The sequence below is a fragment of the Folsomia candida genome, unplaced genomic scaffold (genome assembly GCF_002217175.1).
Source record: "Folsomia candida strain VU population unplaced genomic scaffold, ASM221717v1 Fcan01_Sc020, whole genome shotgun sequence".
Lineage (NCBI taxonomy): Eukaryota > Metazoa > Arthropoda > Collembola > Entomobryomorpha > Isotomidae > Folsomia > Folsomia candida.
In genome coordinates, this window is record NW_019091212.1 from 2,134,702 (window position 1) to 2,147,765 (window position 13,064).

The 13,064-nt window shown below is 40.7% G+C and overlaps 1 protein-coding gene across 1 annotated transcript; it reads right to left on the reverse strand.

Moving 5' to 3' along the window:
• Positions 1-7,454: 7,454 nt before the first annotated feature.
• Positions 7,455-12,502, reverse strand: LOC110858218 (homeobox protein HMX3). Its single transcript, XM_035858609.1, has 4 exons — positions 11,695-12,502; positions 9,663-9,871; positions 8,947-9,395; positions 7,455-8,830 (listed from the first exon to the last, which is right to left on the reverse strand). Exons 1-4 carry the CDS (start codon positions 11,910-11,912, stop codon positions 8,513-8,515), a joined length of 1,194 nt encoding a protein of 397 aa, XP_035714502.1. The 5' UTR covers positions 11,913-12,502; the 3' UTR covers positions 7,455-8,512.
• Positions 12,503-13,064: the final 562 nt, after the last annotated feature.

Here is a 13,064-nt window from a genome sequence, read left to right on the forward strand (position 1 = left end):
GCAGCAAATTGGGGATTGAATTGAGAGCAAGGGTAATTGTGTGTGTACGAGATCTGTAGCATATCCATCGTTGTTAATAAAAAAAGTTAAAAAGACAATCATAAAAGGGCGTTGGCTTCCTTCCCGGATGATGATAAGTACCTCATTGCACTCTTTCTCTGTCATTTCCCTGCATTATTTATTTGTTCCTACGCTAAAAAAGCGAACTTTTACCATCATGTAGACCAGCAGTTAACTACTCACCTACTCACTCGATCCTAAACCAGTAAATACAGAAGGGTTGGGCACTTTCGTGGATACGAATTGACCTTGAATGACCCCGGAACGGTTTGTCGTAGCGCGTTAAAATTTTGAGCAGACGAGCACGTTATCCTCAGATAGTTGTGTGCAAAAATTCAACTCTCTACCTTAGAAAATGCCTCCCCCACAGCCCCCTGAAGTTGAGATAGTCATTTTAACTTTTTCCAAACTCCGTCTAAAAAATTCAGTCCCCGCAGAAAAATTTTAATTTTCAAGTATACGAACTCAAAGTAATCAATTTGACTTACATCAGGGGACTATACAGGTATTTCACTATTCGAAATGATTTTTATCCCCAATCTAGCTTCAAGGTCCTTTGCATTATCTTGGGTTAACTTTGCCGTCTGGGAAGACGCTGCGTCATCATGAAAAATCACCTTATTTATTTTTTTACCGTGCAATTTAGGAAAGTGTTATTCTAAAAGTGGTTTCAATACACGGTCCACATCATACTTTGCAGGTTCCTTCACTTTTTGGGGGACTTTGATAAGTGGGAGGACACCACGACCCGACATTGCACCCTCAACCATAAACTGTTTAAAAAGTTCTCCTTACAAAAAAAACACCAACTTGCGTGAATTTTTTCCGGCATTAGTCGTGTAGTAAGCTCTTCGAACCTAATTAGTAACTTGTAGAGAAATTAGTGCTTCGTCAAATGTTACTAATAAGTCACTCTGATTCCTTGACAGAAAATTAAAATAATTTTTTTTTGTAAACACGGGCGTGATTTTTTTCCTTTTTTTCGGTCAGCTGATGCACACGAGTTTTCCGACCAAGTCGTTTCTTCAAAATGTTAATTTCTCTTTTCACTGAACGCTTAGACACCCCAACCTTACGGGAAATTTCCTTTTGGGTCGGTGGATTGTCTCTGGAGGTCAAGAGGTCACTTTTCCTATGCACGGTCGGAATTAACACTTTTTTTGCCTACTTTCAGGGGGTGGTGGTTGCTATTTACTTAAAATTTGTCGCTTTTCACCTATATTTTTCAATACCTTATTGATTGTAGATTTCGAAACTGTTTTCCATTCACTTTTAAAATGTTTAGCAATTCGGTTGTACGAGTATTTAAGTTTGGAAAAAGTTTTTATGACTGTCTCGACTTCTGGGGACTGTGGGGGAGGCATTTTTGAAAGTAGAGAGTTGAATTTTCGCACACAACTATCTGAGGATAACATGCTCTTCTGTTCAAAATTTTGACCCGCTGCGACAAACCGTTCCCGGGTTATTCAAGGTCAAATTCGTATCCACCAATGTGCCCGACCCCTGTAGAGAGGGACGATTTGGATTTCCGTGTAAAGTTTTTCCCCGACAGACCGACAACCAAAGTGGGCAAGGCTGCTGCTGCTGCTAGCTGATTAATAAATAAATGAATTGGTTTGCTCCTCTCTCTGCTACTTGAGTTTGATCACTTTTACTTTACTTTTTATGCCATTGTGAGTTTTACTCTGTGATGATGATGATCGTAATCCTTTCATTTGTTGAAGTTTCTCATTCTCCACATCCCCTCGTCGTCATTCTCCGCATCTGCCTCTGTTCATGGTCATGAATGCTGGCGAGATCATCTTGGACAAATTGCTAATTTTTCCCCATTGATGATCTCATCGAAAAGAAAGTAGTTACTTTTTTTCATTTTCATCTCCTCTGTCACGATATTGCCACCGCACACGATTCATTCAGGCAATCAAGTATGTATTTAGATACTTGGTAGCAGTGCGACATAAAAAGTTGTGTAGGTATATATATGGATAAAAGTGGATAGATTTCTCTCAATCGTCCACATGTGTTGTATTTACAAAGGGAAGACTCAAAACACAAATTAATTAATTTCTGCCAGCAGCATCAGAGTGTTCATTATACCAAAACGACGGTGGTTTTTAGCCAGCACTTTCCCTTCGTTTTATTATTCCGTTGCATCATCATTATTATTGTTTGTTTTTATTATCCAGCTCACTCACGACTACTGAATGGCTGCAATATGTTATTGTTTCGATGTATATGTAGCCGGTTAGAGAAAAGTTGCCTCGTTGTGTTTTGTGCAGGTCTGCAGCCTCACGTACAGATTAAAGATCGACTTAAAGTACGTCAAACAACAGGAGAATCAAGTGATGAAGGGAAAAACTCATCAATTTAATTTAATGATCAGAGTGGTCAGCTCCCATATTGTTGATATGCTTGTACTTTACTTGTTTCATTTCATTACGTGTGCGTGGTTTGGTGAATGACGAGCGATGCTGCACAACCGACGACCGAGTCAATTCCTGCCCCAAGTGCTCTTCAACCAACCCTTTCACGTAATGAAGCCTCGTCGTCATCAAGAGTATTATCGTCGAGTGAAATGGTTCTGGATCACATCATCACGATCACAATGATTTTTTTCGAGGCTTAATAATAACAATAGTTTGACAAAACTCTTCATCTTTTTTATGGCGCAATGTCAATAACGAAATTAATGAAAGTATTCGCATGAACCAGCCGGTTTCTGGTACAATAATTTTGTTGCAATTGTACGTTGGAACAAAGTACCCTCGGTCAACCACTCAGAAATTAAATCTCAAAAGGAAATCAAGTGGTATAATAATGAAGTTGGAGAGAAAGGTGAGACTCTGGTTTCCAGACTATCATATTTCATACCGAGGAGCACACTCTGCTTCTCCTGGCAGACAGACACAATGGGTGGATACAAGTGAAGTGAAGTTTGACGGAGCAACTTCAAAGACCAAGAGGCAGAGTCGACATGACAGGAGGGATCATGCAATCAAAAGGAAAGTCCTGAAAGAAAGCTCTCCCATCACAGCCTTCGTGCCCCAGCAGCTTTGTGGTAAAGAGGCGAAGGGAGAGAGAGCACTGGAACATTGGGTGTCCGTGTGTGATTAAATATCGGTTTTAATGTTGTACTAATTACATAAATGCCCCTCCTCAGCGAAACCAAGCCAAACAAGGAAGGAGGGAAAAGTAGTCACGGCACAAGGGAAGAAATACGACGATAAGACCTTTCATTATAGAAATTAGTAGGCCATGTTGCCCTTATTCTGCACCCCCTCCAGAAACCCATACCAACTCCGACTCCCCATTTTTATGTGTACCTGAGTTAGTCATAGATAGAAATGGATCCCTTTTAATCACCTTCCACCCTTGTCATCATCGTCATCATCATCATCCCGATGAGCAGATGAGCTTCACGCCTCCATCCATCCATCCATCTCGCTCTTCAATGTAATTAAAGCCTTGGGCAACCCCACTAAAATAAATGACCACGTTTCTTCTGCCTTGTCTTCAACCACTCCAATTATTGCCACATTTTCAAGCTAAATGCCACACATTTACATCATACATAAGTTCGTTGCGTTGTCGGGCTGGCTGGTGTCTAATTAAACAGCACATTCATATTCCATCCTTTGAATGGCAGGTTATGCATCTTAATTTATTACTGGAGTAATTCAAATCAAATAGCGTTATTCCGAGCTCATCTGCTTGACTTATCCAACCACAATGTTATATAATGCTTTTCACCTTTGAAGATGTCATAATTCTGCAAGTGAATCACGTCCTCGTGAGCAAATGAATGAATGGGTGATGAGAGTCAATCGTAATCCGATAATACTGCCACATGCAATGCAAGCAGCCTTTAATACGCGATGAAAGGCATGATTAATATATTATCTCATCCATTTCGTAAGAGTTCATCCTTCCATTACATAAGGGAGGAAGACCACTTGAAGTGCATCCATATTAAAGCAATCTCACCTTGCCTCATCTTCAAAATGAGCTTATATACCTTGCGAAACCCGACATTTATGAAGCTCCATATTAGTTTGACATATGTGAACACTGATGAAGTGAGGACGTGGTGGGGACGAATGCACGTAAGCATGTATCGCTGGAAATGAGACAATACGGCTTTATTGGAATGCTCTATTATTGAGATTGACTCCTTGTCCTGCTGATTATTGGCTAGCATCAGCTCCGCAATATGGACTCGAGACAGACGTCAACGACGACGACGACGACAGTGGTGTGGGCGAAGTGAGGAAGACAAGAAAAAATACATTTCGTCGTCTTGTGGCATCGTTCCAAATGGCAATTTCTTTGTTACCGGAGAGGAAGCAAGTGAACGTAGGTGAGGAGAAGAAAGGAGAGAAATATTGCTTCTCGTTTCCTTCTCCGGAGAGCCAATAAGATTAGGAGAGGAAAATAGAGTCATTTCTGGGTGTGGTGGCTGAAAGAGCTTTCTTAAGGGTGGATTTATTGCTACAACATTTTGCCATGCGACCAACAAACTCGTCTGCTGCTGCTGCTATTCAACACTTACTTTCTCCAATAGCTTTCCCTCCTGCTTCCTATAAATATATACCCCAACCGCCTCTCGTAACAGTGGAGGACCAAAATCTTCTCTCTGCCATTCTATTTCAGACAGGCTCTCCCACTTTCGATTACCAATTTCCCCAAAACACACTCCAATTCTCGAGTAAAAGGCAACCAATCGTTTCCTCCATTACGAGATAGCAACTTGTATTATTTTCATAAAATCCCGATGCATGCGATGCAATCACTTCTACCAACCCGACTCTAATTTGATGTTGTAGTTACGGAATGCAATAACAATAACAGAAAAATACGTATAGTACATACGTACGTGCTGCCTCACCCTCATTTCTTCCTCCTTTCTGGGACCATTGTTATTTTTATTTTGGCGTTCCTTCAATCACGACGACGTTTCCTCTCTTTCAACAATCCAATGATAATAATAATTCAATTAAAGCAAATTATTTTTTCCCTCCTTGTTCAGAAAAGCTGTTCATTCATTTGAGTTTTCACTATTTACACTTAATAAATGTTTCCATTAAGAGCTAGTAAGTAACTAAATTAGAAATAGTCAAGAGCCGGCACTTAAAATAAGAGAATGTTGATGATGATAGTGTTTAACTAAATAGATATGCTGAAATATGACAAAGTTTGTATTAAATACAAACTTTTGCACTAAATACATATGGAAAACCCAGACGTCTTCTAAATGCCAACAAAAGAAATAAATTCAAGGAAATACCTCGTAATTTGCTACTGAAGTGTCAGACAATTTTCTCTGTTATGACTCTATTGTGTAAGTTGTCTCGCCTTGAGTGTACAAAACACGAGAAATTAATGCACGACATCACCAAGTATCCGAATACAATAGCCACACCCAGTCTAGTCGGAGGAAGTGACAGTACAGGGCATAGTTTTTGAACCAGGAGAGATAAAATTCAAAGTTAAGTTGCATATTATTTCTTGATATTTAAAAAGAGATTAACCCTTTCCTTCGTAACGATGGATATATCCGTCCCTGAATTTCGAACGTTGCTGCGGAACAATGGAAATATCCGTCGGCATAAACTTTGCGTTGTGACGGAACAAAGGATATTTCCATCCTAATTTCTAAGGCGTTGCGACGGAGCAACGGATTTATCCGTTGTCTCAAAATTCGCCATAGATACGGAAAGAAGGAAATATCCTTTCCTCTGGTCATTGACTTTATTGCGTAGTGAAGGATATTTCCTCTCATTGAAAAAATATTTTTTCCATGGATTTACACATCTTGAAAAAAAAATCCGTTTTTGAGCCCGAGTCAGGGGCTGTGTATGTATGTATGTACCTGCTTTGTCCAGTGTGTCTCTGTTTGTCTGGTTATCAATAACTCTCGTAAATCTATCCTATCGACTTTAAATTTTGTACTACAAATTTGTATTCCTTTGTCATTTTTAATTTTCCGAAATTTCAAGTTAATAGAATAAGTTTCACGAAGGTCAAGACGCAAGACGGACGGATGGGCAACACAGGTACATAAGTCCTGGGTCGAGCTAAAATGTCTCCATGATTACGTCATTTTTGAAATGAAATGCCTCCGCAGAAAGTTGAATAATTTTTGAAGTATATCCATGGAACATATCACTAAAATTTACATTTGCTCCGTGATAATGTTTGGTAATTAAAAAATTGTTACGCCACTAGCTATGGTTGTGAGGCGTTGCTATTCCGCAGCAACGGGATATTTTTGAGAATTCTCTTACGAAGGAAAAGGTTAAAAAGTCATATATTTGAACTATCGGGCCAAAAAGTCCATCCGGATTCCGTCACAGTTTTGGGAGCCAAAAACCTTGAATTTCGTCGAGTAGGGAGTGAATGTGGATGAAAAAAAATTATTTGCCTAAAGTCTTAATTGGCTGGAAAGCCATGGACCTTTATGCAGGTCTCTGCACCAATAAATAAGTCAAAATTTGGGTACACTCCATATTTCCGGCTTCATTTTATTTTAGATTGAATCTCTTCATTGAATTTACATTTAATTGATTTTTGAGTGAAATAGAAACAAATTATCTATACCCCAAAACCAAAAACTTATTTCCATTTACTTTACTCTCAGTTCTTCTGACCAGACTAGGTACATATATCAATTTATGTCCTAATGCATTGTCTGTTTTCGGATCTTTCACTTAGCAAAGATCAGACATAAGAAATCCGTTGTATAAATATCAGTATTTCTAAAAAACATTCAGTACTCACATTCGTTGTCCACCCCAAAGAAAGACATTTAAGCACTTTCACCCAACAAAGAGACGAAAGGAGAATGCGAGAGAGACTTGTCATCCGTCTACCCCCTAAAACAATAGAACTAGAACTCCTTGTCCTCCATCTTCGCGTGGAAGTGCAGCAGCATTTCCAGGTGGAACTTATAGAGACCTTATTGTCTTGGAACTCGGGGAGAAAGCGGTGCGAGAAAGAACATGGCAGCCTCTTCAGCATCAAGACAGCTTGCGTCACTCGGAGAGAACGGCTATCGCCAAGGTGAGACGTTTCGTTTACCATCAAATCAGACCACCAGACTTTATTTTTCGTCCTTGATGATGGAAATATCACTACTGCAGCAGAATATTGGCAAATAACATGGCATGCATTTAGTAGTTTATCATGTGCTGGATACAAAATTATGTTGCAATCTGAGAAGTAAATGCTTTTTGGCATTGCTAGTTTTACAAAGTTTTAAGCTTTTGTAACCGAGGGTGCAGGTAAGCAATCCAATATGCTTACCAGGCATGTTTATGCATGTTTATTAAGCAAATGAGTAAAGTGCTTAGACCACAAAGAACAACAATTTGTTGAAATTATGAAGCTTTTTTAATCAGTATTTCCCACTCCACATATCATCATAACTAATAATAATAAATGAACATGTTTACTGCTGATAATCCTCAGCTCCAGTCTTGAACAAATGTACTTAAGTAATAATGTCCAACAGGCATTTACCGTTCTTCAACAGTGAATGTTTGGTTACGTGTTTTCCTCCTCTGACAATGACTTTTGTAGGTATGCGCAGCTCTGCTTAATTCTCATTTTCTTTCTTAATCCATACGTACGTACATCAGTATTATAATCCTAATCCTTTGCCATCTTAAACTACACCGTCTTTTACATAAGTAGTATTTACGCTCTTTATTCTTATATAATATGCCTACCACTTGCAAAAACATGGCGCAAAGTTGTTGAAAAGTTACAGCAAATGTTTCAAAAAAAACGTACATAACGAAAGTTAAATGATTGCTCCAAAAGAGGATTTTTTAGCACAAATAAAATAATGACACAATTTAAAGGAATGTTCACTCCGTGGTAAGTAAGTAGTCAAGTCGATCATCATATTCGTGGGTGTTGTTTTGAGTAGTTCAGGCCGTAAAAATACACTGCTTTTTGCTCTGTGACTGCTGCAAAGTTACACAAATATTCACCACACAGCCCACGAACACGCAATCATTTATTTAAACGGGGGTAGGATGACAATCATACAATATTCGTCACATTCTTTCCATCTCTGTCTCATTTTTGTCCTGTGTTTTCGTGAAAGCTATGCATTTGGGATTGAGTTCAGGTCGTCACCAGAAGTGTTTCAACTTTCAAGGAGAAGAAGGAGAGAAAAGTACAGATTGTGGTACGAGAGCTGTCAATGTTTTGAATTGGGGGTGAGAGAGAGAGAGAGAGAGAGAGCAATAAGTGACGGAAAATGTCACATGGTTGATTGATGAGGTGGTGGGCGCATCACGGCATGACATCAACACACAAATCCTTCGAACCTGACTATTTGTTTAGTTGTGGTTGAATTTTGAGATGATGTCCATCCATCCATCCTCTCGTCGTAGAATTAGTAGTAAATTTCTTGTTAGACGACGCACTACACTTATTTTTCATTTCAGACTAGAGAGGAGAGTTGTTGTTGGGAGTTTCGAGACTGCTGGGTGGCCGGAGATGAGGAGCTCATCGAGCTGGGAGACACGCCAAACTGTTGATAATATGGAAGGGAGGGGTAGGAAGCAGATAAATTTTGATGAGGACCGTTTCCCCCATTTCCATTCCCACCTCCAGCGTCCTGACCGGAATGATGGGCTTCGTGGTAGAGAATTGGGACTCGAACTAATCTTTGGGCAGCATGCGCCATGTTGGCCGCCTCCAATTCAGCGGCTAGTTGACGTTTCCACTTGTTTCTACGGTTTTGAAACCAAATTTTGACCTGCAATAGGCAATTGATTGAAGGAGATGAGTACGTGAAATTGTCGAGATAACTAATATGCATAATTTCTGTAGTTATTATTTACTCGTTCGTAATAGAAAATATTGCTGATGTACCTGAGTCTCTGTGAGATGCAGGGAAGCAGCAAGACCGGCACGCTCGCTGCTTGACAAGTACCGCTTGACATCGAAAGTTGACTCCAATTGGAACACTTGGCTGCGAGAGAAGACCGTCCTCGTCTTCTTCTTCCGTTTACTTCCTCCTCCTCCGCCGCCATTGAGATTATTATTATTCGAGTGACCAGAACTCCCCGTCACGCCAGATTTGTTGTTTTCTGAGTTACCTCCCTGCGAAGGGGACCCGTTTGTCCCAATGCTTCCGGACCCACTGACGTGAACTTCCGACTCGTAGTCAGCCCCATCGTCACTGTCCCCGTCTCCCGATGCCCCCTTTGTCCCCTGACTCAAACGAATCTCGATTGAACTTCCTCTCGAGTTGGGACGACTTCGGTCGGAGGAACAGCAATCTGACCCGACCGTGGGGGACTTGTTTCGATCGCCTCGAACTGTGGGAAACAAGAACAATAATAAAAAACTATCCTACTTATGATACCATAATTTCATGCAGGACATAATGTATACTCTACGACATCAAGTTTATTGGGTAGCATGAGTTTTGATCGTCCCAAGTACATGCACAAGTTATTAAGAAATTAAGAGGAGTTAATTAGATCTCATTCTGATTAATGAGGAAAGTGTCAAATTATCAAGCGTTTCTAAATCTAATTAATTACTACGTAGTGACGGGACAACTGGAAGGAGGGGGCGCATACCCAGAGATCGGTGAGTGCTCTGATGAGCCGGAGGAGGCGATCTTGATGACAAAGTGTTGGGATGCGAGGCGAGGCCGAAGGGTTGGGCCAAGGAGGACCAGGGGTACCAACAGGCGGCGGCTGAGCGTTGAAAATCAGTGGCACCATATAAACTCATGATTGCGGCCGAATGTTGCGGTGAGAAAGCCAGTGGGGACACCAAGCCCAACCTGGAGAAACAGAGACAAAGGGCTTTAGTTGCTTTGCAAATGGATTTAAAAACCATTATTGGACGAAGAGGGGCGGGTTTGGCAGATTAAGTCTCCCAATCCTCAAATCAGGAGACCCTCAGCTGCCTCTACACAACCAGAGAAACGGATACTTTTATTTTGAGGACTTTGCTACCTTCATCCATTTTCTCATGATGTGCGAGCAACTATTTAACCGACACTAAATTCTCAACTCAATATTGCCAATTATTTGTATGACGAGTTATGATTGCAACTGTATCAATGCAATTATAAAATCTCACATCACTTAGAATGGATACATTTTATTATTGCATATTAACCGTCTCAATCTTCCCATCGTCACAACTGCTCGAATTTCATTCAACAACCGACGAGCTTCTCATCAAATCAGCACTTTATTGTGACACTACTCTTTACTGGCAACACTCCAACTGGAAATGTGACACTTGTCCATCTCAACCAGAAATCAATGATTCTTTGAATGATGACTGTTCCGTCTAGACTGGTGGACTGGAATGTAAAGGTAACTGCAACTGGGTCATCAGTCATCATTAACCGATAGTTCAATGGCTTCTATCAAAACGAAGTCATTACATTTTATTTGACTCGCCGTTTTTAATAACTCTGTATTTAGTCGCAATCACGCTCTGTTTACAGTAATTATGCCATAACCAACCAGCCATGCGGTCAACTCGTCCTTGTACGGCTGCATTGTCAGAGAAAGCATGTTTTGCCACTTATTTGAGTACGACGAGCAAGAAAAGATGTACATTTCGGGGAAAAGAGTAGTCTAGATTGTACTGAAGCCGTACTTTTTAAACGGAACGAGCAAATCTTTGACGACTACGACGAGACGAAAAATCCTCCTTCTTCTGCTTTATTCTCATGCCACGCTAAATTTTCACTTTTCAATATCCTGAAAGGTTTCAACTTGGATGAGGAAACACTTTGGGAACTAATAGCTCAATCGACTCAGTCACTCAGCCACACACTCAACTTCGTCTAAATCCCTCTAAATTCTTAATCAAAATTTTATCTCTTTTTGGCAAATTACTTGCACACCCCGCAGGAACGAAGGCATGTATTATGGATGGGAAGAAAAAGTTAAGCCCCATCAAATTAAGCCACAATCAGCACAATTTTGGGAGCCAAATATATATATATGTATTTACACAACTAATCCTAAGTATGTACAACTATGGCATCTCATGAAGACGAGGACATGAATATTTTTTGTGATGGTGGTAAAGAGGTTCCTGGAAAAGCAGTGTTTAACCATTTTAATTTTGTACCACAACCAAAAAGATGGAAATTTATTATGTGGGAGACCCTGCTGCCTAATCTCTCCATAGAACGAGTGTTAAATTATTCTTAATACTTTCCTAATTACCTTCCACTCCACCCCACCATGGTGACACTGAATGGGAGCAGGAAGCTTAGTGAGTGCTAAATCTGGCATTGATGGTTTATCAGCCATCTCATCATAATCACTATTATCGTGAATGAATGAACGTGTCTACCGGGTTTACAGGGTACACATGTGAATCCGATTGATTATTACGTTCCAAAATTTATGTATGTATGGCTTCCACGTCTAATTATTCCAGATCCGGATCTGGTTTCAACTGGTTTTTTCTTGGTTGCAGTGATTTCTTTTCGTGACATTTCCTGAGATTATAAGTCAGCATGCAGCAAGTTATAAAAGATGACATAATCCACACCCACCCAGATTTCGCATCTTTTATTAGAGTTCTATGAAGTACACATGTACCAAGAAAACGTGATTGATAATCTAATCTCACCTGGCCAAAATGCTGGCATCGTGCGGAATTAGACTTTCCGTCCCTTCATCTCTATGCGATTTGTTGGCTGCGTGGTGATGATGATGGTTATGGTGATTGGAAGATGAAGCCAAAATGCTGGCGATGGAGAAAGGTGAAACTTTCTGAGATTTAGGACTGGGGCTTCTTGTGACGTGCACGGGGCTGCAAGACCCACTGGAATCAGAGTCTCGAGGCATTTTATTAACCAAAAAAGTCTCACAATCCTATCACCAACTCTGTCAACACACGATGATGTATATCTCTTAACTTCACGGCCAAGAGTGTATTCACAATCTGTCAAGTTTTGTAATATGAATCTGTTTGACATCCACTTGGAAGTTTATCGCACCACAAATGTAAATATCAGGAATTAATATTGTTTTCGAAATCGGATTACTCTTCCTCTCTTGACTCCTCCAGCATAGTTGAGAAAGTTAGTTGAGACACTCGAGACGAGAAGGGGTAGGTTCCATGGCTATGCAAAACTCACTCACTCAAAAATTCGGGAAAATATGAGACACACTGTTTCTTGACTCCTTGTCCTGCTTGATGAGGACAAGTCCGAAGGAGTAGTTGCACACGAGATGTAAGCCGGCACGAAACTTTGATAAGTTGGTGGGTTGGTTGGTTGGTTGGGTGGCGAGGTTATGAGAGTGTTCCTGCAATGAAGAAGGCCTGATCGAGAGTGAAGATTGAGGAGTAAGTGCGATACGTCCTGACATCCACAGGGCTGCCGTTTGGTGGTGGTGGTGATGATGGTTGTTTGTGGGCACAAAGACAAATCCGCTTTTTCCATGGGTACTTAACACTGGGAGCGATTTGTGTGTAATTCAGAGACAATTTTCCGAATGCGCAACCCCCATCCGATTTCCTATTCGTTTCCCCGATTGGTTTATCGGGATGTAATATACTTTTTACTGTTTCGCTTTCAAATCCACGCCTCCCCTCAAACATGCGTCCTCTACCCGAGCAGCCAATCCTCCAATTCGCCTCGTCTCTCCTTTCTCTACTCTGGTTACTCTGGTATGCATGCATATTATGCCTCCTCAAGTATCTCGCAGTCAGTGTTACATGTATGCACCACTCTGCCCTCAATTGCTTCCATATCATGGACAACAACATGGAAGCCGAGACGAGCGAGAGGGTGAGATGTCCACTCACATCATCTCCTCCTCATAATGCAATTCACCACGGCCACCACTCCCCTCCGACATGATACCCTACTTCCATGTGTGTATGGAGATAATTAGATTTCCCTATCAACCCGATTTCCTCCTATCGGATAGGAGGAGACTCTATTATCTCGCCATCCCACTTTCCCCCTCTCGATCCATGGATTAAATTGGATT